General features: G+C 48.4%; 1 protein-coding gene across 4 annotated transcripts in view; it reads right to left on the bottom strand.

Moving 5' to 3' along the window:
* LOC142803701 (uncharacterized) overlaps positions 1-26,343 on the bottom strand; it is a 75,248-nt gene that overhangs the window by 7,510 nt on the left and 41,395 nt on the right. For 3 of the 4 annotated variants that reach the window (XM_075889350.1, XM_075889352.1, XM_075889353.1), the window contains 6 exons: positions 23,723-25,381; positions 21,117-21,261; positions 13,197-13,558; positions 11,812-12,111; positions 10,783-11,119; positions 7,939-8,117 (listed from right to left, as the gene is read on the bottom strand). In XM_075889350.1, coding sequence (XP_075745465.1) covers positions 7,939-8,117; positions 10,783-11,119; positions 11,812-12,111; positions 13,197-13,558; positions 21,117-21,261; positions 23,723-25,381 — 2,982 coding nt within the window. The remainder of the gene's footprint in view (positions 1-7,938; positions 8,118-10,782; positions 11,120-11,811; positions 12,112-13,196; positions 13,559-21,116; positions 21,262-23,722; positions 25,382-26,343) is intronic. The other variant, XM_075889351.1, reaches the window with a different exon arrangement.

The raw sequence follows: 26,343 nt of genomic DNA, 5'->3' as shown, positions 1-26,343 counted from the left end.
AACTGCTGCTTGCACAGCAAAAAGGGAAGAGTGCTGCTCTTTGGAGATCAGACTCCAAATAACTGAATGCAAGCTTTCATTCGAGTTTTGAGTTTTCCCTCTTAGACATCTTTGCAGCAGACTCCTGTCAGACAGACGTTCGTAAACAGGCAATAATGCCTCTGCAACTTCTTTGGGCAAGTTGTACTTGTGTTTTGGCTCGTGCATACCTTTTGCCTTTGCGGCATTGTGCCGGCACCAAGACTGCTCGCCTGTGGGGCACAAACTGTGATTCGAGCTTTCGTCAGTGGATGTGATGTGATGGTACGTGGCCATCACAGCTCGCTGCATTTCATCCACATCCCCTTGATGTGACTTGAGCGCACGACCATAGTAGGTGCTCAGTCTGGTGATGAGGTCGGCAGTGAGTCGCCCCTTTCCTCCCAGACTGCGGCCTTCGGTTTTCTGCTTTTGAACTAAGTTCCTCAGAGCCGTCCCCATTCGCTTTTGCACATGATTTGTGCAGTCTTCTTTCTCTACGTCAATAAAACCATAAACTTTGGCATCCCTTATAGCATTGTACGTTCTGCTATCGCCGTCACACAAGACTGTCGTATAGCGGAGTTTGCGCCGCTCAAGGGACCTTTCAAAAAGAATGAGGCCTGCTTCTACTTCCATTTGCCCAGATTTACAACTGATGTTCTTCTGGCAGCGATGAGCATCTTTCCATTGCTCATAACCCTCGCTACCGGGTTTCAGTCCCACATCACAGCCCAAACAAAAATTTGAAAGTACGACGTAATCGAGAACATAACCAGTGAAGAGTTCAATAACTGCTCCGACGCCAATGTGCGAAGAGTGACCCCGGGTCTTCCAGCTCCCATCAAAACACACTGCAATATTACCACGGTGACCAAAGCACAAGTCCTCGTAGAGCGACGACACTTCACGCGCGCACTGCTGCATAGCATTTTCAGCTGCTCGCGTAGCAGCGGGCTCCAGCTTATTTTTCAGATGCCGCTGAAAAGTCTTTTTATGCATTGCGCGACTGCTCAGCCCCATTGCGGAAAATATGTCGTTCATCGCAGTTTGGCCGTTACCAGTCGAAAGCATCGCGCGTCCCGCGAGCATATTTATCGCAAATGGTCTTGATCTTACCGAGTGTTCCACTCGACGCGAGCTCCAAGCATCCCCAATATCGCCACAGTTGTCGCACACCGCGTGTAGCTTCACTGCCAAACCGTACTCACGATCTCCACGGGTTAGCTTGACTTTTCCTCGGCAGATGTGACAACGCATAGTTTGAAGAATAAGATCATTGACAGCGTCAAGTTCGACGATGGTGTACGGAGCTGCAGGTTCCGTCGCCACAGTCTCTGCGCCGCTTCGTCGGCTGAAGTTTTCGATCTTCCGCGCGGTCGCTGGTGTTGATCCAAGCTGTCGAAGCACTTTTTGCTCCCGTGCATGCGCCCCCCGCACTTCCTCCTCGGTCACGAGCGCAGAATCTAATCTCGCATCACCAGCGTGGGTTGCGAAAGCATTATCGCATTGCAAGGCTGGCGCCGATGAACCGCCGGCGTCCGTGGCATGGCCAGGCGATGCTCCGTGAACGGCTGTCTGCGACGATGCCGGGTCCTTTGCACGCACTTTTCCCCTTCGTCGTTTACGCCCAAAGTGGCGGCGCGTATGGAACTTTTTCGCACCGCCAGGCATGATAAACTTCGTGCGCCGATCAAGCGAGCAATCCACAGAGCGGCGAATCGAGCACAAAGGCGGTAGGCACACGCTGTCCCAGTCAAAATGGCGGCGCACGATGGCGGCACTTAGGCCAATCAGAGGACAGAATCCTGATCACGTGCCTCATTTGACCAATGGCAACGCGTGAAAGCTCTTTTTTGCGGGTGCTTTTTTCTCGTTTCTCAGGGACGCACAGGGTTGCCAAAGGATAAAAAAAAAAAAGTCTGAAACGCAAGCTATTGAACAACACCAAAATGGCGCCGATGGAGCGTACCGTTGCCAAGCGGCGCGCGATCAAAATGCAGGGTATTTTTGCACATTTTAGAGAGAAACGCTCGTAAAACCGCATCTTTAGATCTTGATAACAGGAAAAATATGCAGAATTTGGGAATCAAATTTTGTAGAAAGGTGCGGAAACGCGTCAGGAACACGAAAATTAAGAGAATGAAAATTCGATTTTTGGGCAGATTTTCGGCTTGAAAAGCCGGGTCCCCCCATAAGTTCATTGGTGCCCACAATGACAAGTTTCTACACTCGAACACGGATATATCGAACTCGAAGGGGATCGCGATTCAGTTCGTTATATGAAAAATTCAATATAAAAAATACAGGCCCCGAGAGCTTACCTGTAGTGGATTATCACTTACAATCAGCGCATTGAAGAATGACAACGGTTCCGCACACACCCCACAACAAGATCACTTATTTGAAAGAAAAAAAAAATCGCTTATTTAGCCTGCTTCTTCGTTTTTGAAATGAAGTTGAAGACATCAGTCCCGATCTTCTCAAGGCAGTCCAGGCGCAACAGCCTGGTTCCCACCATGCCGCCACTTCAGCGGCGGAGTACGTGCGTGTAGCCGGCGCCTCATCCCAACGATCCACCTCGTCACTTGAGCTGTCGACCTGGACATCCTGGGTCTCTGCAACCGCAGCTACGATGTCCTTGTCAGCGAGGCTCACAACGGCCTGGAAATTGCAGTCCACTTTGACTAAATTGTCCACACACTTCATGTGGAAATGCGGCCGGGAAGAGGAAAGACAACTCGCAAAAACACGTCAATGCACTCGTTGTCGTCGCCGTCTTCATCGGTTTCCGCAAGTTCTGCCATCTCGAAGCCTGACGTGATTGATATGTGGGGTTTAACGTCCCAAAACCACCATATGATTATGAGACGCTGTAGTGGAGGGCTTCGGAAATTTCGACCACCAGGGGTTCTATAATGTGCACTCAAATCTGAGCACATGGGCCTACAGCATTCCCGGCCTCATCGGAAATGCAGCCGCCGCAGCCGGGATTCGATCCCGCGACCTGCGGGTCAGCAGCAGAGTACCTTAGCCACTAGACCACCGCGGCGGGGCTTTTATCGTGCTCTTGCAAGCACACATCTTTGGAAATGCTTCCAGTGTGGAAATGCTTCCTCAGACTCTATCGCATTTACCGGCCTTCATATGGGCCTGGTGCCCTCTCGTCGCGTAAGCAGGGTAAGAGTAATCTCAACATGAATACCCGGCTCTCTTATCTCTCGTAATCGCCTCACCCGCGTATCGTAGGGCACACCTGTAGCTTGCTGCAACACGCGACACGGCGCTAACGCGCAACATCGCACGTGACTGGCAAGCCACAAGAGTTTGTCACCACCTCGTAAAAGAAGCGAGGCGCAACGGCAGTGCCCATAACTGTACAGTCGAACTGAAGAGCATCAAAGTAGTTTTTTTGCCGCCCAACACTACGTCTGCTCTTCAGCCGATGGACCAGGGTATCATTCACTACGTGAAGTCGAAGTACCGCAAGCACCTGCTAGAGCGAATGATCCTATGCTCAGAAGCTGGAAAGTTGTATCAAGTGGACTTACTCGGCGCAGTGCACATCATCGCCCACGTGTGGAAGAACACTCCGCCGCAAGTCATCGCCAACTGTTTTCGGCACAGCGGTTTTGTGAGGCCTGAGCATGCAGCAGTAGCTGACGATGGCATCGAGGAGGTGTCAGCCAGAGTCCACCGACGATGACTGCCCGACTTTCGATGCTGTCCTTCCCACAGATGGGACCTTTCAGCACAACATCGCGATTGATCATGGTGTCGCCACGAGTGGTCTCCCGACCGATCAAGAGATTATTAAGGGGGGACGCGGCTTTGGGATCGCGAAAAATGGCAAAAAGATTGATTTTTTGAAACTGAAGTTTTCAGTTTCTGAAACCTTTTTTCTATCTGGTTCCAAAATATCTACACTGAAAACCGCGCAGAAGAAGTGCTTCAAAAAATTCATTTCACCCACCTAGGTAGGAAAAATTTTTCTGAAAATGGCGACAAAATGGCGATTTTCAAAAAATTATAGCTTCGCGATGCTTGGGCCGGGAGCCGGCTTCTTGGGCTCAATGGAAAGAGCATTTCTCCGTGTTTAACTTTCCCACCTCAGCTTGCTCCTCGCTTTAACAACAAGCGAGCAAAGTGTAAATGTTTGAAGGTCGTTTTGAGGCCCCTGATTGGCTGCGGCCACCATGTTGCCGCAGCTCGCCTCGCCATTGGCCCGATGCGCGCTCCGGGAGATCGTCGTCTGCTGCTTGTGCGCCGCGAGGACATGGCTCTCGAAAATCGCCACTTCGTGACGTGTTCGTGGTTTGATAATCACTTAAGATATAACTACGCTTTAGTTACGAGCAGTAAGCGAATGCGCGATCAGGTTACTACGAGCGTGAGCGCAGTCTACGAGCGCCGCGCGTCATTGGAGTCGTCTTTAGCCCTAACTCCGCCGACTGCGGGCAGGAACGACGCGCTAGCGCATTCATGGCTACGTGCTTCTTCGTTGCTTGCAACGAAGCTGTAAGCGGCGGCACGATCTGATTACTACGAGTAGCCGCACCGGATGCACGATCAGATTACTACGAACGGGCGCGCGGCAGTCTACGAGTGCGGCGCGTCATCGGAGTCGGCTTTAGGCCTAACTCCGCTGACAGCGAGACTGCGGGCAGGAACGACGCGCAAGCGCACTCTTGGCGACGTGCTTCTTCGCAAGGAATGTACCGCATCACTCGCTAGCTCCTCTGAATCTTGTACGGGTATTTTACGCATCGGCAGCGGACAACACAGTCAAGCTCGTCACCCCCCCCCCCTCCCCGCCAAGGATCGCTCGGAACAGCGGCTAGCAGTTTCGCGCGTCGTCATTCAAAAATGCGATGCCAAGTGCTGTGCGTACCGATTTTTTTGTCTTCTTAGTTACACATTTCGCGCATCGTCATCGAACGCCGCCGGCAAGTGCATTACGCGCCGGCTGCACTGTCCACGCGGCCACGCACCCCACGGTCATATGGAGTGCTGTCAGTAAGCTTATGTGATGCGATTCAGACGTGCTTGGAGCCGTGCTTGATATCGCCACGAACGTCTATGAATGTTCCGAGGTTAATGAATTGCTGTAGATTAGAGTTTCCGCGACCGGCTGTAAGATGATGCGTTTCACGGCTAGAGCGGCGAAAGAGCATGTGTGAATCATGGGCACGAATTTTTATATGCCCGTTTCATGTCATTAATTATACTGCTAGAAATTCCCGTGCCACCAGTCTTCTGCTCATAACTTTGTTATTTAGAAAGAAGGCATAGGCCGTCATGGTGTGATCCATTTTTCTGATGCAATAAACCTCTCTCCAAATAAAAAAAAGTTCTGTGAATATTTGTAATCAAGTACTTAATTATGCTAATTACAGCTTCAGCACAAAAAAAGGTATGTGTAATAATTTCAGTATATGGTTTTATTCAATTACAATCTTTTCTGTCATACCTATCACACCACTCCTTCATACAAAGAACTTGGTTTGAAATCCATACTTGTTCTTTGTAACTCATGAAAAGAAGTCAAATATCACAAGACAAACCTGAGATCACAATTTTTAGGTGTCTTAGAGACGTAAAGAAAAGTTGAAATTTTAAACGCAGCTTTCTCAATACCGTTTTTTTTTTTTTTGACATTATGCTCAGCCCCTCTACATGGTTCAATGAAGAAATAATTTGTTTCTCGTAAAGTATTCGTGGTATCGCTTCAAAATTTTTATGGAAGCACTGTGAGGTTATTCGTAGTGCCTGTGCCAATTTTCATCAATATCCAACGAGAAACAAGAAAGTTCACTGAAAAAAGCCTGTCGAAAACTTCGACAGGTTTCTTACAAGTGTGTTTTGGACATTGTGCATTGCTCGTGGAAAGAGTAGCACGAGAATGGCTGGACTGATTTTGATTCTGTTTTTTTCCCTGAATCCCTGAACACTGCTTGTGGGTACAGCAATCTTCAATTTCTGTTTTGTGGCCCTGTTGTTTTTCTAGATGATGATTTGTCCGTGCCATTGTTTCTGACAATGTGTGTCGGCAGCCATGATGAAAAAAAAAAGAGAACTTATTAAAAAATTCTGAGAGGGCCATACCCTGTAGCTTTCTTTTGAGTAAAGATCAAGACCATTCGCAGCTTCCTGGCATGTTTTGTTGCAGCGCTAGGCTTTCCACGAGCAGACCATGTAATTGGATCGTGTAGCATTATGTAACTTGAGAACTACTGAAGCTATCATGATGAAACTGCCTATTTCCCTATTCTAGACACTTATGAGTATGCATGCCAAATTTCATTGCTGTAGGTCAAAAAGTTTTTTTTCAATGCCACCTCCCCCCTTAATGATGTCACGGGCGCCCATGAAGACCACGATTCCGACGAAGAATCATGCGAGGAGATACAGCCGCGACCTCATCGCAGCTCACGGGAAGTCTCGGAGGGGCTGTTAATATTAGACGATGCTTGCCTGAACACTCCCGACAGCTTGCGTGCTGTTGGCCATTTGGAACAGTTAAGAAAAATTGAGATGTCAGCCGGAATCAGCGCGAAAACGCAGACGACAATTACAAAATACTTCAACAAATAAAGGTATGCTTCTGCTGCAGCTTGATTTTAAATGTTGTTTTCTCTGTTCATTCGTTAATTCGGCATTCGGTTAATTCGGACAGTTTCTCCTGTCCCGTGAAATCCGAATTGACGAGCTTTTACTGTATCTGCCTGATCTTCAAAGCGATAATTCGGCAATAAAACTAAATCTACAGAGTTAGGGACATATGGCAGTGCTCATAAATATAGCTTCATAGTCTCAGCTTTGTGCCAGACAAAAACTTACTTGGGTATTCAAATTATTAATGTGCACCACACCACTTTATGATGCTCATTCATAGTTTGTTTAAGATCAACACATTCGCCCAAACCGCTGCGGGGTCTCTGCCCGACGCTTGCCTTGCCACGGAAAAGGCTGGGTGACCGAGACCCCTGCGTATGTGTTTCGGAAATGGGATGATTGACAGGACCAGACTGGCTCTTGCTAAACCGGTCGGTACGGCTAACGAGAGAAGGACAGAGAGTGGTCTGTGTCAGTCATAGAGTGGTCTGAGGCAGTCACAGAAACCAGACAGAGAGTGGTCTAAGGCAGTCACAGAAACCTTTCAAACAATGAACTACCATAGATTCTTGACTCCCTAACTCGGTTGTAAATAATGTAAATAAGCATCTTGTATAATATTGCTACGTGCCAGTGCATAGAGCTGAAGAAGACGAAGGAGATAGACTGGCGCGAGCTAATCTGTGTGGCTGGCGCTGCTCGCCTAACCGGCTGAAAATACATCGGTGACTACCCCTCTGAGTCAGTCTCCTTCCCGTAACATATTTGGTGGAGGTGCTGGGTAGACAGTTGGGCAGAAGGAGGAGCGACCATGTAGCCGAGTCTTGAGTGGTCATGTAAGCCGCGCGGGAGCGACCGCTTCGGAGTTCTGTGGCGAGGACGGGGATCGCACAACTCCACCAAATATGTTACGGGAAGGAGACTGACTCGGAGTCTCCTTCCCGTAACAATATATAACCTCATCGAGTTATTTAAATGGAACCTCTGCATAACGTACATAAACGATGCGACTGAGAAAATGTGGCAGTATCTAGGAGCGAACTTTCTGGAAGATAATTTGCGGTGTCAATGGTGGTGGTGTCACTGATGTAGTGATCACGCTTCCTGCATACTTTGACATATGCAAAACCACTGGAGGTACCAGTCTGTGCCCATTCTCTGCATGCTGAAGGCCCTTCGTAAAGCACGAAGAGAGTTTGCACTGGTTGAGTAATCGATCCGATTGGCATGCTCTGTACGATAGGAGAGACACTTTTGTAAACCCTTCGTTGCCACAGAGAGCTGTGTCTACAGCACAATGCTCACCGTAGGAACTCCTCATGCTGGGGCAGCAGCTGTGCAGCCTGTGCCTGGTGGGCCGAGGCTGCATGAGCTGCGCCCAGGGCGCTCAGGTGGGCAAGCCGCTCACGCTCGAGCAGGAACTGCCGCTGCAGCTGCTCTTGCTGCTGTTGCTGCTGGGCGGCCGCCACTTGGGCTGCATTGATCTGCATAGCCAGAAAAGAAATAAAAAAAGCACTGCTAAACGGTACCTTCAACGGTCTTCGCGTCATGTATCGAACCCAGCTAGTATATATAATCTGGATAGATAAAATTATTTCTTATGATAAACTACACAATGAAATGGAACAACGCACAAATTGGGGAACCCTTAAGGGGCCACTCACCAGGTTTGACAATTTTGAGCTGACAAGCGCAATGTGTAGATGAGATGTTCATGATCACGTTTGCCAAAATTTGCAACGCTTCGCGCCGCCAAAATGGGTCGAATTTCGAGGTGAACGCTGCTCCCCCTTCCTACTGCGGGCATGCGCCCTGCAAATGAGGGCATGACGTGCGCATATGAATGGCGCTACGTTCACGGCAATGCAGTGATGTTGGTCCTCTACGTGCACGACTATGCTCCGACGTTGCCAACAACGGCACGTGACATGGCGAAAATTAGCTACCATAATTACTCGAATCTAACGCGCACCTTTTTTCCGGTTAAGCGAGTTCATAAATCGCATGCATGTTAGAATCGAGTACGAAAAAAAAAAAAAATGAATACGGTCATTCTATTGCCATCGGCATTTCCAAAATGGCCGCCCCCTACGTGCTTCGGCATGGCCCGTCGGCCATTTCTGCCTATGCGTTTCCCATGTGCGGCACTTCGCACGTGTGCTGAGGAGTTCGTCATCTTGTAGTTCATTACCATCAACGGCATGGAAGGGCCGACTCCAAAAACTCGAGTGCACCACAATGCCGCTTTTAAAAAAAAAGTCATCGCGTGTGCAGAAATGGACGGAAATCGAGCCGCATCGTGGTCGTTCGGAGTTCCCGAAACGTGCGTGCAGGACTGGCGGAAACAAAAGCAGAAGATTGTCGACAGCAAAGCTTCACACAAAGGCTTCAGTGGACCACAGCAGGGTCGGTTTCCGCAAATTGAAGAAATGCTCGGCGAGTATGTGCTTGAGCAGCGAGCGGCACGGCAGCCCGTGACGACAGAACTGCTCCAAGTGCGGGCTATGCAATTAGCTTTAGAAAAAGGTCTAACGCGGAGCCAGTTTAAAGCGAGCAGGTGCTGGCTAACTAACTTTATAAAGAGGAAAGGCTTTTCCCTCTGAAGGTGAATGGGCATATGCGAAAAGTTTTGCGGAGGAGTACGATGAAAAGCTTCACAGTTTTCAGAGGTTCGTCCTAAACTTGAGGCACAACAGCTACCTGCTTGAGCAAATCGGGAATGCCGATCAGGCGCCTTTTTACTTCGACGTGCCTGGCACCACACCCATCGAGAACAAGGGGGCGAAGGAAGCTCGTGTGCTGACATCGGTCCACGGTGAAACTACAGTGACGGCAATGCTCTGTTACACGTCAGGCGGGCACAAGCTTCCCCGTACCTCATATTTAAATGGAAGACGCTCCCGAAAGGAGTTGTTTTTTTGTGTGGTGTGATCGTGCGGGCCAGCGAGAAAAATGGGTGCTTGTTGCAATTGATGTCTTACTTTTTTTTTTTGTCGTGGAAATCGGGTGTGCGTTACAATCGAGGGCGCGGTTGAATCGAGTAAATACGGTAACATAACATGCGTAGATTATGTATTCGTTGCTTGAAGAGATTAATAAATCTCTAGATAAATAACGATACACAATAAGGGAATGTGAGCGTTCTTTTTTGTCCCCGTGAATAGCAACAAGGTGCCGGGCTAATGTGCCAGCGTTTTGCATGTGTTCGTGTTCGCACGGTCCGCGCATCGAGCAGATGACCGCCATGAAACACTCCTACGCGTTCGCGCACTCATTGTGCTCATCTATTCTACCGCGTCTAAGCCAGCGTTTCCAAAACATCCAGCAGATACAGGCAGTAGACACTGACAAACAACAACAGCCGCAAAAAAAATAAATAAATGCTGCACGCGTGCACAGGGCTTGGGCTTGTTCGGGCACGTCATGCGCACGTGACCTTTTGGTTGGATGCCGGAGGGGGTAGAGAAGAGATTTGGCTTGCAAAAGCAACGCGGAGGAGCGGCAATATTATTTTTTCAATTTTCTGAGAACAGCACTTTTAGCACATTTGCCAATTGGCAGAGAAAATAACTTCTGTTCCATTCGAGCTATCATAATGATTCTTTTTTGCCGGAAATATAAATGCATGCAGTATGCAATATGCCTATTTTGAAGGCAATATACAGATCAAAAGTTTTTCAAATGGGTCAGATACATGACAAGTGAAGGTGGCTTCTTTTTTTTTTTTGTAAACATTGATGTCCTCTAACTTGTCAAAATCGGCCCAGGAAATTGATTTATAGCATATTGCACTCCCAGTCTCCTACATTGTTTCTAGACTGTCGCCAATGTTTCGGTGCTTCCTGCTTAGATGCTAATTAGGCTCCAAACAAAGGACCCAGGTATACATTGATTGTGGAGTATCTTCGAAACTACTTGCTCTATAAAAAAATTGACTACATTTTTAGAATTTGCACATCTCAATACACAAACTGTGAAAATTTCGTTCAGATATATAAATAAATGGTTGCCCATCAAGAGTAGCCTCCCCCCTTCAAGAGATTTCCATTTACTAAGTTTCCTGTATTGTGGACCAAACTGCACAGACACAGCCTAGCTACAGAGATGCCATAGAGGGATGGGAGTGGAGTTGACGACAGGTTGGTTTACCTGATGTGCAAGCTGCTCCTCGTAGGAAGAACGCATAAGTGCAGCAGCAGCAGCAGGGTGCATCAGGTCTTGTGGCCGTGGGCCACCCGGCGGTGGTCCGTGCGGCGCACCTCGAGGAGGGCCACCAGCACTCCCTGGGGGTGCTGCACCTGGACCACCGGGCGGGTAACCGGTTCCGTACGGCCCGGCCGAGGGAGGGGGCTCCCCACCAGGGGGCATCGCCATGGCCACAGCTGCTGCCGAGAGCGGGTCATGATGAGGGGGGTGCAGGTGCAGGTGTGTGTGGGCGTGCGCATGCGTCAGGGGCACTGCGTGCAGCTCACCTGCCATCTGCAACCTGAGGGCAAAAAACAAAAACAAACAAAAAGAAATGTCAGAAATGCAAGGAGCATTGTCCACAAGCACTGATTCATTAGAAGTTAGACTAGCAAACATTTTCAAGGTCCTTGAAATATGGTAAAGATTTATCATGTTAAAAGTAAAAAAAAAAAAACACTGAAGGAAAGGCGTAACAATGCGTGTCGCTTCCTTCCTTTCCTCTTTTGACATTTGGCACAGCTTTTGTGCATTGCTTATCAGTCAGGGTAAAATTATCTGTGGTTAGTAGTGGGGGTGCAGATTGTATGCAGAAGCGGTTATATGCGAGAAAATGCCCTATGCTTTCACTTAGTCTTGCACTTTACAATAATGTCCGATTGAGTGAAGTTATTGCCCATTCGACATACGTGCATTACACTAACAATAACCACGTGGTGTAGATGTGCATTACCGGCTCTTATAAGGATGCTTCATCACACGCATGTTTTAGGTCTCCATCATCTCATGGATTACATTGCATGGACCAAAGGAGCGCCACGTGACTGGGTGCAATAATATGCAATCTGCGTGCTCAGATCAATAATATGCAATCTGCGTGCTCAGATCACAGTTTGGTTCTTCAAGTGACTGCAGCTTTAGCATCTTCACAAGACAAGAAAGCACTCTCATTCAGCAAGGGGTCTAAAAAAGTTGGCGTCGTAGCCCGCTTACCTCAGCAGGGGATCGGCGGCAGCGAGGGCGAGGCGGTCAGCGGCCGGGTGGAGCCGGTCGTCTGGGGGTAAACCCAGCCGGTCTCTCTGGTCCCCGTAGAGTGCAAAGGGGGACATGCCCGCCGCAGCGGCCCCCAGTGCACCCCCGGCCGCTCCCAGCCCCGCCGCAGCCGCATACCTCCGCTGCAGCTCCAGCCAGTGCGGGTCGTATGCCTGGGGGAGCCGTGACTTGAGCTCCAGCTCGGCCTTTAGCTTGTCCTGCAGCTCGCGTTTCTCCAACTCCAGGTCCAGACGCAGACTGCTACAGTGGTGTCGGCGGGAGGGAAGAGCAGCCCCCGCATTAGCCCCATTGAAAGTTTGCAACAGGAAATAACGCCCATTAGCCCTGCTGGAACACCAGAGTTCTTCAATCGTACGAGTTGCGAAACTCCCCATACACTCCTGGTAAATTTCGGACACAACAGCGGACAAAACTGCAAAGGTCAGCCAATTGTGGCATCACATTCCTGCGCAGGAACAACCTACGAAATGAAATTTTTCTATGTTTTGCATAGCACACGACCACAAGCAAAGCATTCCTGTTAGAAGTTTAAATTGTAGCTTTTGACAATGCAGTCACAGGACCATTCAAACTTTGCGGGAGGTGCTTCTAATCCTAGATGCAGTGACTCGCAGAGCGATAGTAAAAACTGTGACTATCTGGTGTGTTTTCTGTCAAAGCTCCCAGGTGGTGTGCCTGTTTGCTAGCCTCTAAAAGGATTTGCCTATGGGCGTGTTAGGTTATGAAACGGAGTTTCACTACTGGTGTGATTGAAGAACTCTTTGGGAACAGATGTAAAGTCCGACCTACTGTTAATGGGAACACACTGTTTGGTTTTCCCCTTCACATGAAACCCTATCTGAAAGCCTGGACCCTACCTTACAGCGCACAGGCAGTATTCTTGAACATCACTTTCAGACAATAAAAAATTTTGCCCAGAGATTTTATTTATTTTTCATTTCTCGTACCCCAAATACCCCTGATGAAGACTTTTACATGAGACTCCAATAGGTATGGTGCCGCTTACAACAAATTTTCTGAAAGCCAAAGGCGAAAGCATCTGTTAACGCATACCTGCCAACCTAGCAGGGTGAAAATTTGAGAGACCACAGCGGCGGGGGTTGAGGTAGGGGTGGAATATTGGAAAATACCGAGACTGCGATTTTTGCAACCCGCTGTAGTGGCTTCCGTCCACTGCGATTGCAAAAGCACCACAGGACAGGTCAGATTCCTACTTGGCACTAAATTTGCCTTCACAATTACCTTCCCCAAACAAATGCCTCACTATCGAATGTAAAGGAAGCCAGCATAAAGCATCTTCTCGCAGAGCGTGAGGAAACACTCACTTCTCTCTCGAGGCAGCAGCTGCTGCAGCATACATGCCCAGTTGGTAGTGTAGCATCATGGGGTCCATGGCAGCAGCGGCCGCAGCTGCTGCAGCGGCTGCTGGATGGGCCCTAGCCGAGGGGTACCCACTAGGTGAGAAGCCCGCATGCGGCCGGGCGTATTCACTCAGCTGCCGCAACGCAGGGGTGTCTGCCGCGGCGGCAGCCGCAGCTGCCGCTGCCGCGTATGGGTTGGTTGCTGCACCGCGCTGAGGTGCTGTCCTGTAGGGATTCGCACCAGGGGGGAAGTCGCATGGGTGGCCGCTGGGGCCCGCTTTGCTCTCGGACGCCCCACTCCTGTGTTCCAAGGAGCTGAGCCGTTGCTACAAAGAGTGAACGGTTAAGTCAGTCATATGGTCGACATAAGGAAATAATGAGAAACAATGATAAAAGAACTAAAGTCATATGGTTGATGTAAGGAAACAATGGGGAACAATGAGAAAAGAGCTCAGGGGCATAGTCGCTGGGCACTGACACAGTCAGGGGCAGTTACAAACCCCTTCCCACTTGAAATTTTGCAGTTTGACATGTCTACCATACTTACATAATTTGCGCACTTTTATTTCGTGATTTTTGAGTTTCAAAAGGGGGGTGCATAAATTACGTGGACATTTAGCAGACACATTCGAAATAATGTGCAATAGACCAAAGGCACACAGTACATACATTAAAAAATAAACTGGAGCACAAATGCAATGTACATGTTTATTTAACAGAATTAGAACGTACTTTATTTAGCCTGATCCAGTTATGCGTAGTCGGAATCATTGACCAAAGGTCTGAATGGGAATTGTCGTCGTGGCCACTGTCGCCACCGTCAACGCCATCCAAAAGCGCGTCTATGTGCGTCGTCCACAGTTCGATCGAGCCTGTTCGAACGCCCTATTTTCTTGAAGCTTTTCACGACACTGCTGAGAGAAACTAGGTCCCACAATACGGCAATACCGGAGGACCTAAGCTTTGGCACGGTTCAAGAAGTCTTCAACCGAAGAAAATTTATATTAGCAAACGCTCACTCTTCTGCTTTCTCTCGTACCAAACGACCCATGTCGAAAAACTTCGCACTGCCATTGTTGGCAGCGGCACAGTTCTTGTTTTCTTTGGCAAAACTTTATAACAGCGAGCTTGAATTTCGCCCATCACAAGGGAACAGTAAAAACATGACAAATTCTTGTAGAACATGGGCCTCTACCCTTTTGCCTCCATCTAAATGCGTTCGACGTGGTCGAGATCGAATCCGCAACCTTCAGGTCAACAGCCAAGGCGCACCTGTAATGCTATACCACCGCGGCGGATGAACTGCTTTTCGTTCATGCAGGCAACACATCCTTGTAGTGCACTTAGTGGTCTTGCTCAATGAAGCAGCACGAATGGTGGCGTGTTTGTGTTATCACCTACTTAGAAGGGACGCGAGTCTTACGATCTAAAATGACCCCAAAAATGGATTTTTTTGTAGAACTTATTTTAGGGGTGTTTGTAGCTCTGAGCACCTATTCTCAAATTACTAATGCTAAATTCGGTCAGGAAATGCAATAAAATGGGCCTTAAAAGCACCCCGGCAGTAGTAAATTGCCCCCCAAAAAACGAAATTTGTTCCAACTTAGCACGCTCCATGAGCGTTGCAGCGGGCCTAGTGCCACCATCTTGAGCTATATTTGAAGCTCGTTTCCTTTGTGCGTAATTTGCACCATCTCAAAAAGGCATCATTCAAGCAGAACGACCAATCTAAAAGTCGTTCCCGGGTTGCCGATTGGCTCTCACTCGGCACGCATTTCAAGTGTATTGTACCGGGTCTCCCATTGGCTGACGTGGCCGGTGCACTTAACAAGAGCGCTGTTCCATGTTTTTCATTGGCTGGAATTACCGACGCGCAATGTTTTATTGCAATAGCAATTATAGGGACATTCTGGGTTGGATTTTGCTGCCGGCACCGGCGTCGCCGTCAACCACCGTATATGAATACTATATGAATATATATATATATATATATATATATATACATATATATATAAATACAAGAAAGAAAATGCATACTTTGCCCGGGTTAGAAAAGGGGAGCGATGCTCCCTCGCGCGCCCTTATCTCGCGGTGGCGAGGATTGTACGCCTTGGCTGGCCTTAGGCTTTACGTGGAACGATTCTGCTGTAGTTACAGGGCGCACAAAGGTCACTGCAATCATTGCAGTCTCCGTTTGCGAAAAGCACGCGCTTTTCAGACACAGCGAAGTAACAAATGAGACGCTTATTTGCGTGCATCCACACCAGTGAGTATGTTTCGTGCGTTATTTGTGCATAAGAAACGCGGGGCACATTTCGATCTGCTTTCCATTCTGCGCGTGACCTTTCAATTTGTTGCTATCATGTTCATTGCTTTGCGGCAAAGCTGCGACTTCTTTTTCTTCCGTGTCCGCTCTCATGGCTGCCTGGTTGTGTGTGTCTGCTTTTGCGCTCACGCATGTTTCTAAATTGATATGTGCGGTCTAATGTCCCAAAATCACCATATGATTACAAGAGACGCTGTAGTGGAAAACTCCCAAAATTTTGACCACCTGGGGTTCTTTAACGTTCACCCAAATCTGAGCACAGGGGCCTACAGCATTTTCACCTCCATCGAAAATGCAGCCGTTGCAGCCGGAATTCGATCTTGCGATTTGCGGGTCAGCATCACACATGTTTCTCGGCGCACCATGCTTGTGGTACTTTTTCCGCACAATCGAGATGTCCGGAGACTCCCGTCTGAAACCGTCCTCACAATGAGCTTTTGGAAGGGGTAAAAAAAACCGCCAGGCCTGCGCGGAACACACAGCACGGTCCCAGCAAAAGCTGTAAGAGCGTTCTTTCAGAGCCTTTTCTAAACACTCTTTGGAAAACTGCCACAGGCACACTTGCTGGGTACTCACTACTCCATAATTGCAGTAAATGCTCGTTAATTCAGATTTCACAAGACCGAAAAAACTGTCCAAATTAACCGAATGCCCAATTAACGAATGAACAGGGAAAACAACATTTAAAATCAAGCTGCAGAAGCATACCTTTATTTTGTAATTGTCTGCGTTTTCGCGCTGATTCCGGCTGACATCTCAATTTTTCTTAACTGTTCCAAATGGCCAACAGCACGCAAGCTGTCGGGAGTGTTCAGGCAAGCGTCCTCTAATATTAACAGCGCCTCCGAGACTTCCCGTGGGTTGCGATGAGGTCGCGGCTGTATCTCCTCGCATGATTCTTCATCGGAATCGTGGTCTTCATGGGCGCCCGTGACATCATTAATAATTTCTTGATTGGTCAGGAGAGCACTCGTGGCGACACCATGATCAATCGCGATGTAGTCCTGAAAGGTCACATCTGTGGAAAGGACATCATCGAAAGTCAGGCAGTCATCGTCGGTAAACTCGGCTGACACCTCCTCGATGCCATCATCAGCTACTGCTGCATGCTCGGGCCTCACAATACCGCTGTGCCGAAAACAGTTGACGATGACTTGCGGCTGAGTGTTTTTCCACACGTGGGCGATGATGTGCACTGCGCCGAGTAAGTCCACTGATAAAACTTTCCAGCTTCTGTGCATAGGATCATTCGCTCTAGCAGGTGCTTGCGGTACTTCGACTTCACGTAGTGAATGATACCCTGGTCCATCGGCTGAAGAGCAGACGTAGTGTTGGGCGGCAAAAAAACTACTTTGATGTTCTTCAGTTCGACTGTACAGTTATGGGCACTGCAGTTGTCAACAACCATAATTATCTTGCGGTCCTTCGACGTGAAGTGCCGGTCCAACTGCTGCAGCCAGCCGCGAAAAATATCCGATGTCATCCATGCCTTCCTGTTCGCTGTGTACTCGACAGGAAGGCTTTTGACGTTCTGAAAACAACGTGGCTTAAGCGCCTTCCCGACGACAAGTAGTGGCAAGCGCTTTGTGCCAGTCATATTGGCGGCAAGAAGCACAGTTATCCTTTGCTTGCACTTCTTGCCACCAATGCACGCGTCCCCTTTGAAAGTCACCGTCTTGTCAAGCAGAGCTCTGAAAAATAGAGCAGTTTCATCTGCATTGAACACGTCACGTGGTTCATATGCGGCAATGTGCTCCAGCAGCTTCACATTTCTCCACTTGGTGGTCACGCTTTCGTCAACACTGGCCTTTTCACCGCACACACTCCTGAAGACAAGTTCGTGTCTCTCTCGAAACCTCGTAAACCACCCTTCTGACGCTTTGAACGATGCAATGTTCATCATTGCAGCGTACTTCTCACCTTGCGCCATGATGAGAGGTCCGCTCAAAGGCAGATGCGCGTTGCGACAGTCAGTAATCCACAGGAGCAAAGCTTCTTCGAGCTGGGGATGAGCTGCAGTTCGTAACCGCTTTCTAGAGGCATGAAACTTCTCGCTTTTGAAGGCTTGTCGAATCTGTTGTTCATTTTTCACGTACGTTCCCAACATGCTCTGCTTCACATTGTACTTGGTCATAACCTGCTGTCGCGATTCGCCGTTCTTCAGTGCTTCAAAAATTTCCACTTTAGTCACCAAGTTCTTTGCGTCGTAGTTCTGCCGCTTTTTGGGCGTTGCCATCACTGCAGCGCACGATGGTGGTGGCATGCAAATACGATCACAATGGAAGAAAATGAGAACTCCGCAAGAAGAGATGGTTTCGACACAACACAAGGGAAAATGGCGTCGGAGGCGCTGAGTGGAGAAGAAAGAAGACGCCGAAGTTCGGTGACGCTGTGATCGCCCCACTAGTTGATGATGATGGCGATGCCACTCAGGTTTCGGTTTCACTCCAGTGGTGCCAGCGCTGCTTTATCACGCTTTTGTGTAGCAGCAGCCATCAGCATTTGTACGAATTAAGTGTCGTGGAGCCAAATTCCGACGAAATAACGAAGGTTTGGTCTCATAGATTAACATGCACTTTGGCCGGGACCAACAGAGCCGTCCGAATTATCCGAATTTCTGAATTTACGCGTGTCGAATTAACGAGCTTTTACTGTAATCATAATTTCTGTGCAGTAAGCAGGCAGACATTCACTATACTATCACTCATCATTATTCGAGGCGTGGTGTCCGTTACACACTTGCAAGGAATGTTGTGCAAATATTTTACGCAGTGGCTGACGACGATGAATATTTAGGCCTGAAGTGGGTATGTGCCATAGTTAACAGGTGACGAAAAACAAGCTTTTCTAAAGGATTGGAGCACTGGACGACCTACTCGTAACGCAATTCACATTGACGCCTGGTTGTTCCCTTGCTATTCTACATGTTCAACTCCGCTTTTGCAAGCGTCTTTACTCACGAGTCAAACGCACATTCCGCTTCACCATCGTTTTGTATAAGTTCTGAAATGCCAGCCATCACTTTTAACGTAAGCGGAATTAGCGCTATCATTGACAAAATGAAGTGTACATCCTCCTCTAGTATAGATGAAATTATTGCGAAAATTTTGAAAAACACGAAGTGCATTGTCCCAGCCTATTTATCATTGCTGTTCACCCAGTCTCTTTCCTTAGGTCTTATTCCAGATGACTGGAGGGTTGGGAAGGTCGTTCCAGTCCATGAATCAGGTAACAAAGACTCCCCGCTAAACTACCGTCCCATCTCATTAACGAGCATTCCTTGTAAAATCATGGAACATGTCATCTATTCTCTTATCATGAAGTTTCTTGACTCGAACAACTTTTTTCATCCCGCTCAACATGGGTTTCGCAAGGGTTTATCTTGTGAAACGCAGCTTGCCATTTTTCTGCATGACATTCATACTAATCTCGATATCAATGTGCAAACTGACGTCATTTTCCTGGACTTCTGCAAGGCCTTTGATAAGGTTCCTCACCAGCGCCTATTATTCAAGTTAAAAAAACTTGACTTACACCCAGATGTCTTCAAATGGATTACTGAATTTCTTAGTAACCGCTCCCAGTCCGTAGCTATCAATAATCACTTGTCTAACCCAGTATTAGTAACATCTGGCGTTCCTCAAGGATCTGTCCTTGGCCCCCTCTTATTCTTAATATATAATAATGACTTAACTTCGCATGTCTCTTCTAACATTAGAATGTTCGCGGACGACTGTGTCATTTGTCGTACCATTTATGAGAGCCACAATCAAACTGCTCTCCAGAAAGACCTAGACAACATAACTACTTGGTGTAACGATTGGCTCATGACCCTAAATACAAATAAGTGCAAAGCTATGTCATTTTCTCGCAGCAGTAATCCCATAGCACCTTCTTATAAAATCAAAAACACGCTTCTCGAGAATGTCCATTCTTATAAATATCTTGAAATCACTCTTTCTAACGACCAGTCCTGGCACGCTCATATTTATAATACCATATCATCAGCAAACCGGACGCTAGGTTTCCCGAGGCGCAATCTTCGTCAGGCCCCAAAACATGTCAAATTGCTCTTACCAAACCCTCGTAAGACCAAAACTGGAGTATGCATCGGCCATCTGGAACCCACATCAATCATATCTTATCGACCTACTTGAAGCCGTTCAAAATCGCGCTACCCGATTCATTCACTCAAAATACTCGTACAATATCAGCATTTCAGCACTTAAGGCTAATTCCGGTTTAATTAAGCTTTGTGATCGTCGACGTATTTCCAGTCTCATGCTCTTTCACAAGTTCTTACACGGCACCCTCAGTTAAGCGCCATACATCGTACCCACTGCACGCATTTCTCACCGCACCAGTCATCCGCAGCAGGTCGCGCACCCACGTGCCTGAACTGCTCACTTCTCCGCCTCGTTCATCCCCCAAACTGCCAAAGACTGGAACGGCCTTCCTGCTGACATTGCCGCCATCACCTGCCCATCATTGTTTCAGCAGCATATAACTAATCATTATGAAATGTCTATGTGAGAAGTTGTAACCCACCCCTTATGTAATGCTTCCTTCGGGAAGCCCTTAAGGTTAATAAACTGAACTGAACTGAACTGAACTAAAACGCTTTATTACTCGTATTGACACAATACCTTTCCCCACATCAAGCCTGCTTAAGGCAAGTTTGCGAACGAGTCCCAAGTACCGGCGTGGCTCAGCAGTAGAATACTGGGCTGGCATGCAGTGTTCCAGGGTTTGATTTTCACACTATGTCCTCGGTATTCATTATTTAAGGTTTTTTTTCCCCCTATTTCATGCAATAGTGGTTAGGGACACCGACAGTTGCCCCGGACATTTACGGCGCCCCACGTGACCCGTGCTGTGTTCTCATAACAGCTTTTTGCTGTAAAAGGCTTGCTCAGAATACTCTACTGTAACCACGTATCGTATTTTGTCATTTATAACCCGTACAAAATATGCAGTAAAATCTGAGCTGAAGTCAGGGCACTGCTTTATGAAAATGAAGGCAGCTTCACAAGAATATGCAGATAGCTCAGTTGCTAAAATTTTTTCTTCTATGCTTACTAATTTGGAAGCCCGGTGATATACAGGGGTGGGATATAAGTGTGAAAAAGTGAGAAAGCAGAGTATTAAGGGCCAATTGCCAAGTGCTCTGGCAGCATGTTCAGTTACATTAAAAACTGCATACTGCGTAACGATCTGCTATGCATATTTGTCTACGTTTTCTGAGCATGTTCACACCTTTTCAAGCCCCAGAAAATCTGCTAAGGCAAAAAGTTGCAGAATGTGAGCATAATTTAAATCTGATGCCTCTCTTGCGCTTATCAACAGCACGGGTTTTCGAAGGCACTGGTCGCACATACAGCCCGCTACAACAAAATCTGCAGGAGACCCAAAATGTTCATTATAGTGGGACTTGCAGTGAAGGTTCATGTATAGAAAACATGATACTTCAAACTTTGGTGAAGAGGCACCGAAGTTTGAAGCTGTGTTAGCGGCACACCAACTACCACATTTTGGGGCATCCATGTGCTGCCACTCACCTTGGCTTCTTCCCTTTCCTTCTCGGCTGCCTTGCGTGCCCTCTCCTCCCTTTTTCTCGCCAGCTTCGAATCAGGAACGGGCTTGAAGGTCAAGTCCGTGCGAGCGCAAGAGTTGAATTCTCCTCGACTCCAGTGCCGCAGAAAGCTGGTGTGGTGCAGTGAGGAAAGATGCGACATTCGTCAACAATGCACACTTTGCAAAGGCAACGTCTACATGGTAACATTAAAAGGGCAGCAACTATTTAGTCAAGACTAATGCATCCACAACCATCAAGATGCTATTTGCATTTACTTGGCTGGAAAAAAATATTACTGAAGACAAATAAGGCAAAAACCTGCGTGAAAGTGCTGTTCCTCATAAAGCAAATGTTATGAAAACTTGAAATCAACACTTCATGAGTAGCTTGGAAAGCAACGCAATTATTACTGCGCACTCCAACAGTACTTTCTGGTGTAGTGGCAGAGCTGGTAGTTTCACATTGCCAGGCTGCTCAAACTAAACTTGTCACATTACTTTGTATTAGTGTTGTGCGCTTGCCATTAGAGATGCCAATGATTTGCAAAAATTCCAGCATGACCCTTGTGCAAGGCACAATGTGTGTTAAATGCTCGGTTAAATTAAAAAAGAAAAAAATTGGCCTCGGATCTGCATGTTACATTGCAAATGCCGTTGAAAGACAATAGTCTTGCGTCTGGAGAGAGTAAACAAAACACTTATTTGACGTTCTACGCAATAAAATCGGTGGATAGTATTCTGGAGGCGCTGCGGTAGAGTGCCTCGAGCATGCTGCGGAGGCGAACGAGTGCATCGAGGCACATTAGACACGAGCGCCATCTGGCCACTATTTTAGAAAACGAAGGAAGGCGTGCGTGCCTGCGGAGAAAGATGCGTGCCATTCTCGGAGGCGATAAGGTGTAGAATGCCTAGCGACAGGCAGGTGCCACAATCGTGTTGTTTTAGCAAGGCGTTGCCCTGTCAGCGCAGTGTGTTTTAACGCTACAGTCCTTTATAGAGGCACCCATACAAAACATCGACGTGTTATTATGATACCTCAGATATGCGCAATTGCTTTTTAATTTACAATTGCTGAAGTATGCACGCTGGATCTTGAGCAATATTGGTGGGCGCTGCGGATGGAGTCTACCGTTTGAGGTATTGTTAAGAACGGACAAACAGACAAATGTACAGACAGACAGGCCAAAATTTTTCCGTCGATGGTCCACAAGAAAGACTATCGTCTTTAAAAGTCAGTCCCGCCAACAGAACTGCAGTGCAATTGGCCTTCACAAGTGAAAGACTGTCGTGCTGGCTGGTTTTTGCTCGAAGTGTATATTTTCTCGGTTGATGTGAATACTACAATTAAAGGTTTGTTATTACAGTCGAACTCCGCTACAACGAACGCTGCTTCAATGAAATTGCCACTGCAACGAAAAATTCACGATTCCCCGTCAGCCGTCAACAAGAGTCAATGCATAAATACTGTCGCCACAACGAACACTTTTTCTTCGATTGTCTCGCTTCAGTGAAATTTTACGAAGCAATTCCAGGCTCAGATACTTATTGCTATGCAGTAAAACCAATCTTTAATGTTTTGATGCATTTGCAGAGCCTAGAAATGCGTTAACGAAGTCTAAAACACGCATTGGCACCGCCAATAACCACCGCTGTACAGCAAGCATGGGTGCCACCATTGCTTGATAGCGATGGCAATGAGACTGCCCTGCTTTTATTTTGCCACTAGCTTGTTTTGAGCTGCAGACTATCTGACGCTGAAGCTCAGTGGCTCAGTTCATGGTTTCCTTTTCCAAGCTGCTGGGTGCAACCGCGGCAAGACGCCTTTTCCGATTCCGATACTTATCATTATGTTTGCACTTGGCCAGTGTGGTAACTAATCAGAGCGGCTGTTCGTCCGCATTCTCAAGAAAATCAGCTAGCCGCAAGTGATATTTGATAAGAATGGCATAAAATAATGCAAAAGTCGCCGCTACGCAATACCCTGCCTCCATCTGAGCGTTGTCGGATACTTTTGACGGCGGACAGCTGCTGGTGTTAACATGTTAATGCCACTGTTTGGTTCATTCATGAAGGCGGTTTTAGGCGTTGTTTTAGCACACTTTCCCCATGGCCTCGCTATGCATGGGTGAGAATCACGTCGTGATGCTGCTGCGAAAGAATAGGAAGCAGCGGACATTTTTCGAATTTCGAGAATAAATGTTCATTGTTTTGGTAGTTTAGATGTGCTATATTTTTGTCGACTTCACTACAACGACATTTTTTTCGCGACCAGTCAGTTTCGTTGTAGTGGGGTCTGACTGTACTACCTAAACCTTATGTTTGGTTGAGCAACAATGTCAAAATCCATGACAAAGTCTATGAAGGTGTTTAGGTATTTGAACTAATAAAACTTGTGACACATGTCTGGGGGGAACTAAGCAATCTGAAATGCTCGAGAGGTGCTTGATGTCACAAAAATGCGTAATTAAGTGCACTGAATGCGGCTTTCAATAAATTATCTGAGGGAATAACAGGAATTGTGCTCAACTTGTACAATGCAGGTGAAATCACGACTACTTTATAGAACTCCTATGAAGCAAACAACACGCACATGGCGGACTGGCTGCGGTGGCATTCGCTGTCTTCAACCTTGGGCTCGGGGCTGGGTCCCCTCACCAGCTGCTGGGCCTCGGGCTCTTCCTCCTCCTCTTCGGGCACAATGTGGTGGACAGGGGGGCCACCATGGTGGGAGCTGCCGCCGCCGTGATGCGACGACAGCCCGCCACTGTGGTGGCCGCCGGAGCCCCCGTGGTGGGAAGGTGGGGCCACCCGATGCCCGCTTCCCCCGCCTCCGCCGTCCAGCGGAAGCTGAGGAGGGAGCGGCATGGATACGGGGGCGCGCGAGGGGGGCGTTTTTGAATGATGCTGCGGCGCCGTCGCCTGGTGCGCCGGCGGCGGGGGTGCAGGGGGTGGAGGGGCAAACTGAGGATGCGTCTGAGGAAAGTGAAGGTGTGGGGAGTAGAGCTGGGGGCTGAAGTAGGCGGGGTATGGGAATCCCGGATGCATCTGTTGAGGTGCACCGGGCGGAGGCGCTCCCAGCGGCTGTCGACCAGCAGTCACCAGCGGACTCGGGTAGCCACCGCCCAGAGGGGAGGCGGCCGTGGAAACCGCCACAGAGGAGGTGGCAAACAGAGGGGGCGAGAAGGGGTAGTGGTGGCTAGGAGCCGAAGAGGTGGGGGTGGACGTTGGAGGGGTCGGCACGGAAAGAGAGCAGGGCGCCGACTTGACGTGGGCCGGTGAGGAGGAATGAGAAAAGGAGGGCATGTGGTGAGGAGGGGAAGGCACACTCAGACGCTCTTTCGGAGGAGAAGGCGGGGGCTCAGTTTTGACGTGGTGCGGGGGTGGTCCCGGGTATTCCACGGGGGCTCCGGACACCACGGAAGACGGTGAGGACCGAGGGGGAGCCGAGGCACCAGCGGCCGCCAGAGAAGATGCTGGCAAGCACGAGGAGGACGAGGGGGGAAGGGACGCCAGAGGAGACAGGCCTCTGGGCATCCCCAGTGGTGGACCGGTGGCAGCCAATGACTGTGTGGCCTCTGGTGGAAGCGGAGAGATACGATTGCCACTATTAGGGGGCAAACCCCTGGGCGGTCCTTCCATGAGCAATGTAGGTGGTCCGCTCATTTCTTCTTTTATGCGCACCAGGTGGCTCTTAACCGTGGGGGGCATCATGCCCGATGGTAGCAGAGGCTCCACAGGCGGCGGTGGCATGGCCGACAGGGCCGCTAGAGACGGGTTTATGCCTCCTGGCATTGGAAGTGGAGGAGTCGGCCGGCCACGTGATGACGGGGACGACACCAGTCGAAGTGGCTTGGACTCTTCCACTTCCATCTTGATCAGAGACAATGGCATAGCATCAGCAGGTGCTGCCGGTGATTTCTCTCTTGGGTCTGGCAGAGAGAGGGTGGGCGGCGCCTGAGGAAGCAGTTGGTCAAACTTGTCCTCGGACATCATCAACTTGGGCGATGGCGTCAGATTTCGTGTCGGAGGTGTGGGCCCCCCTCGGCCGAGGAGCTGATGCGCCGGTGGTGGCACGGGTGGTGACATGCGTGGCGGGAGCAACTGTGGAGAGCGCTCCAGGTGTGCCACTTGGCTCGGCATGCTGGGCACCACCAGAGAGACGGGTGAGGGACATGGAGGCCGTGAAATGGGAAGAGCCACGGGCACATCTTCGACCACTGCTGGACTACACCGTGCTTCCTTTGGTGGCCTGCAAAGCAAGATTGCAATGTTTGAACACGGCCGAAGAATTTCTGCACTAAAGCATTTCAGCACATGCTGCACATTGACAGAATAAATTGAATAGTGCAGTTTGAATTCAGCAGCATTTCAATGATTCGAAAACACGACAGGGATGCGAAAATACGAAATTTTCTGAAGTAACTTAGCAAAAAAGTGAAGGACACTTTGTAAATTGCACGTTTGGTGAAAGCCTGTGGCTATTCAACTGACTGCACAGTCTTTTTTCTTTCTTTTTTTAACACACTCAGCAAGCATGTGATTGATGAGAGTGCGTAAGGAGAAGAGGCCACAGATGTTGCAGTGCAACTGTTGCGATGCACTGCTGTGCCATAACGTGAGTGCTGAGAGATGTTGAGGGAGAGGACACAGCTGGAACCATTCCAGAGCATGGACGTAAGTATGAGACAATTTGAATCACACTGAGTATATAGTCCAATCCTGCTATAATGAAGTCTACTACAATAAAACTTCTGCCACAACGAATAATTTTCGATTCCCCATCAGTCGCTCACAGAAACCAATGCGAAAAATGTCTCGTCACAAGGAATATTTTTCTTGAGTACTTCCGCTACAACAAAGTTTTCAAGAGTACTACAACCTAAGGGTAAGGACCATGCCCATGGTTGTCGTAAAATACCACTACCAACTCAACCAGTTTTGATCAGCTCGTGACATCCAGAGCACACAGTTGCGTTGCAACACCTGTGTCTTCATCGGAGACACGTTTTCTGCCCTCACATGCACACTCCGGTAAATTTTTCACCACTGAGATGCTCGGCGACAGGTCGCCCAACCATCCTCATGCTGCTACTGGGTTTGATGCACATGCAGGCTGCCACAAAACCGTTCTTTAAGAGCTTCCACCATGCTTTTGACGTCGCACTCAAAACAAAACTACTGCTCGTCGTCCCTTGCCGAGCGATCATATAT

Source organism: Rhipicephalus microplus, chromosome 3, assembly GCF_043290135.1.
Source record: "Rhipicephalus microplus isolate Deutch F79 chromosome 3, USDA_Rmic, whole genome shotgun sequence".
Taxonomy (NCBI): Eukaryota; Metazoa; Arthropoda; class Arachnida; order Ixodida; family Ixodidae; genus Rhipicephalus; species Rhipicephalus microplus.
Note: the sequence above shows the minus strand (reverse complement) of the source record. Positions and strands in the feature narration are given on the sequence as shown.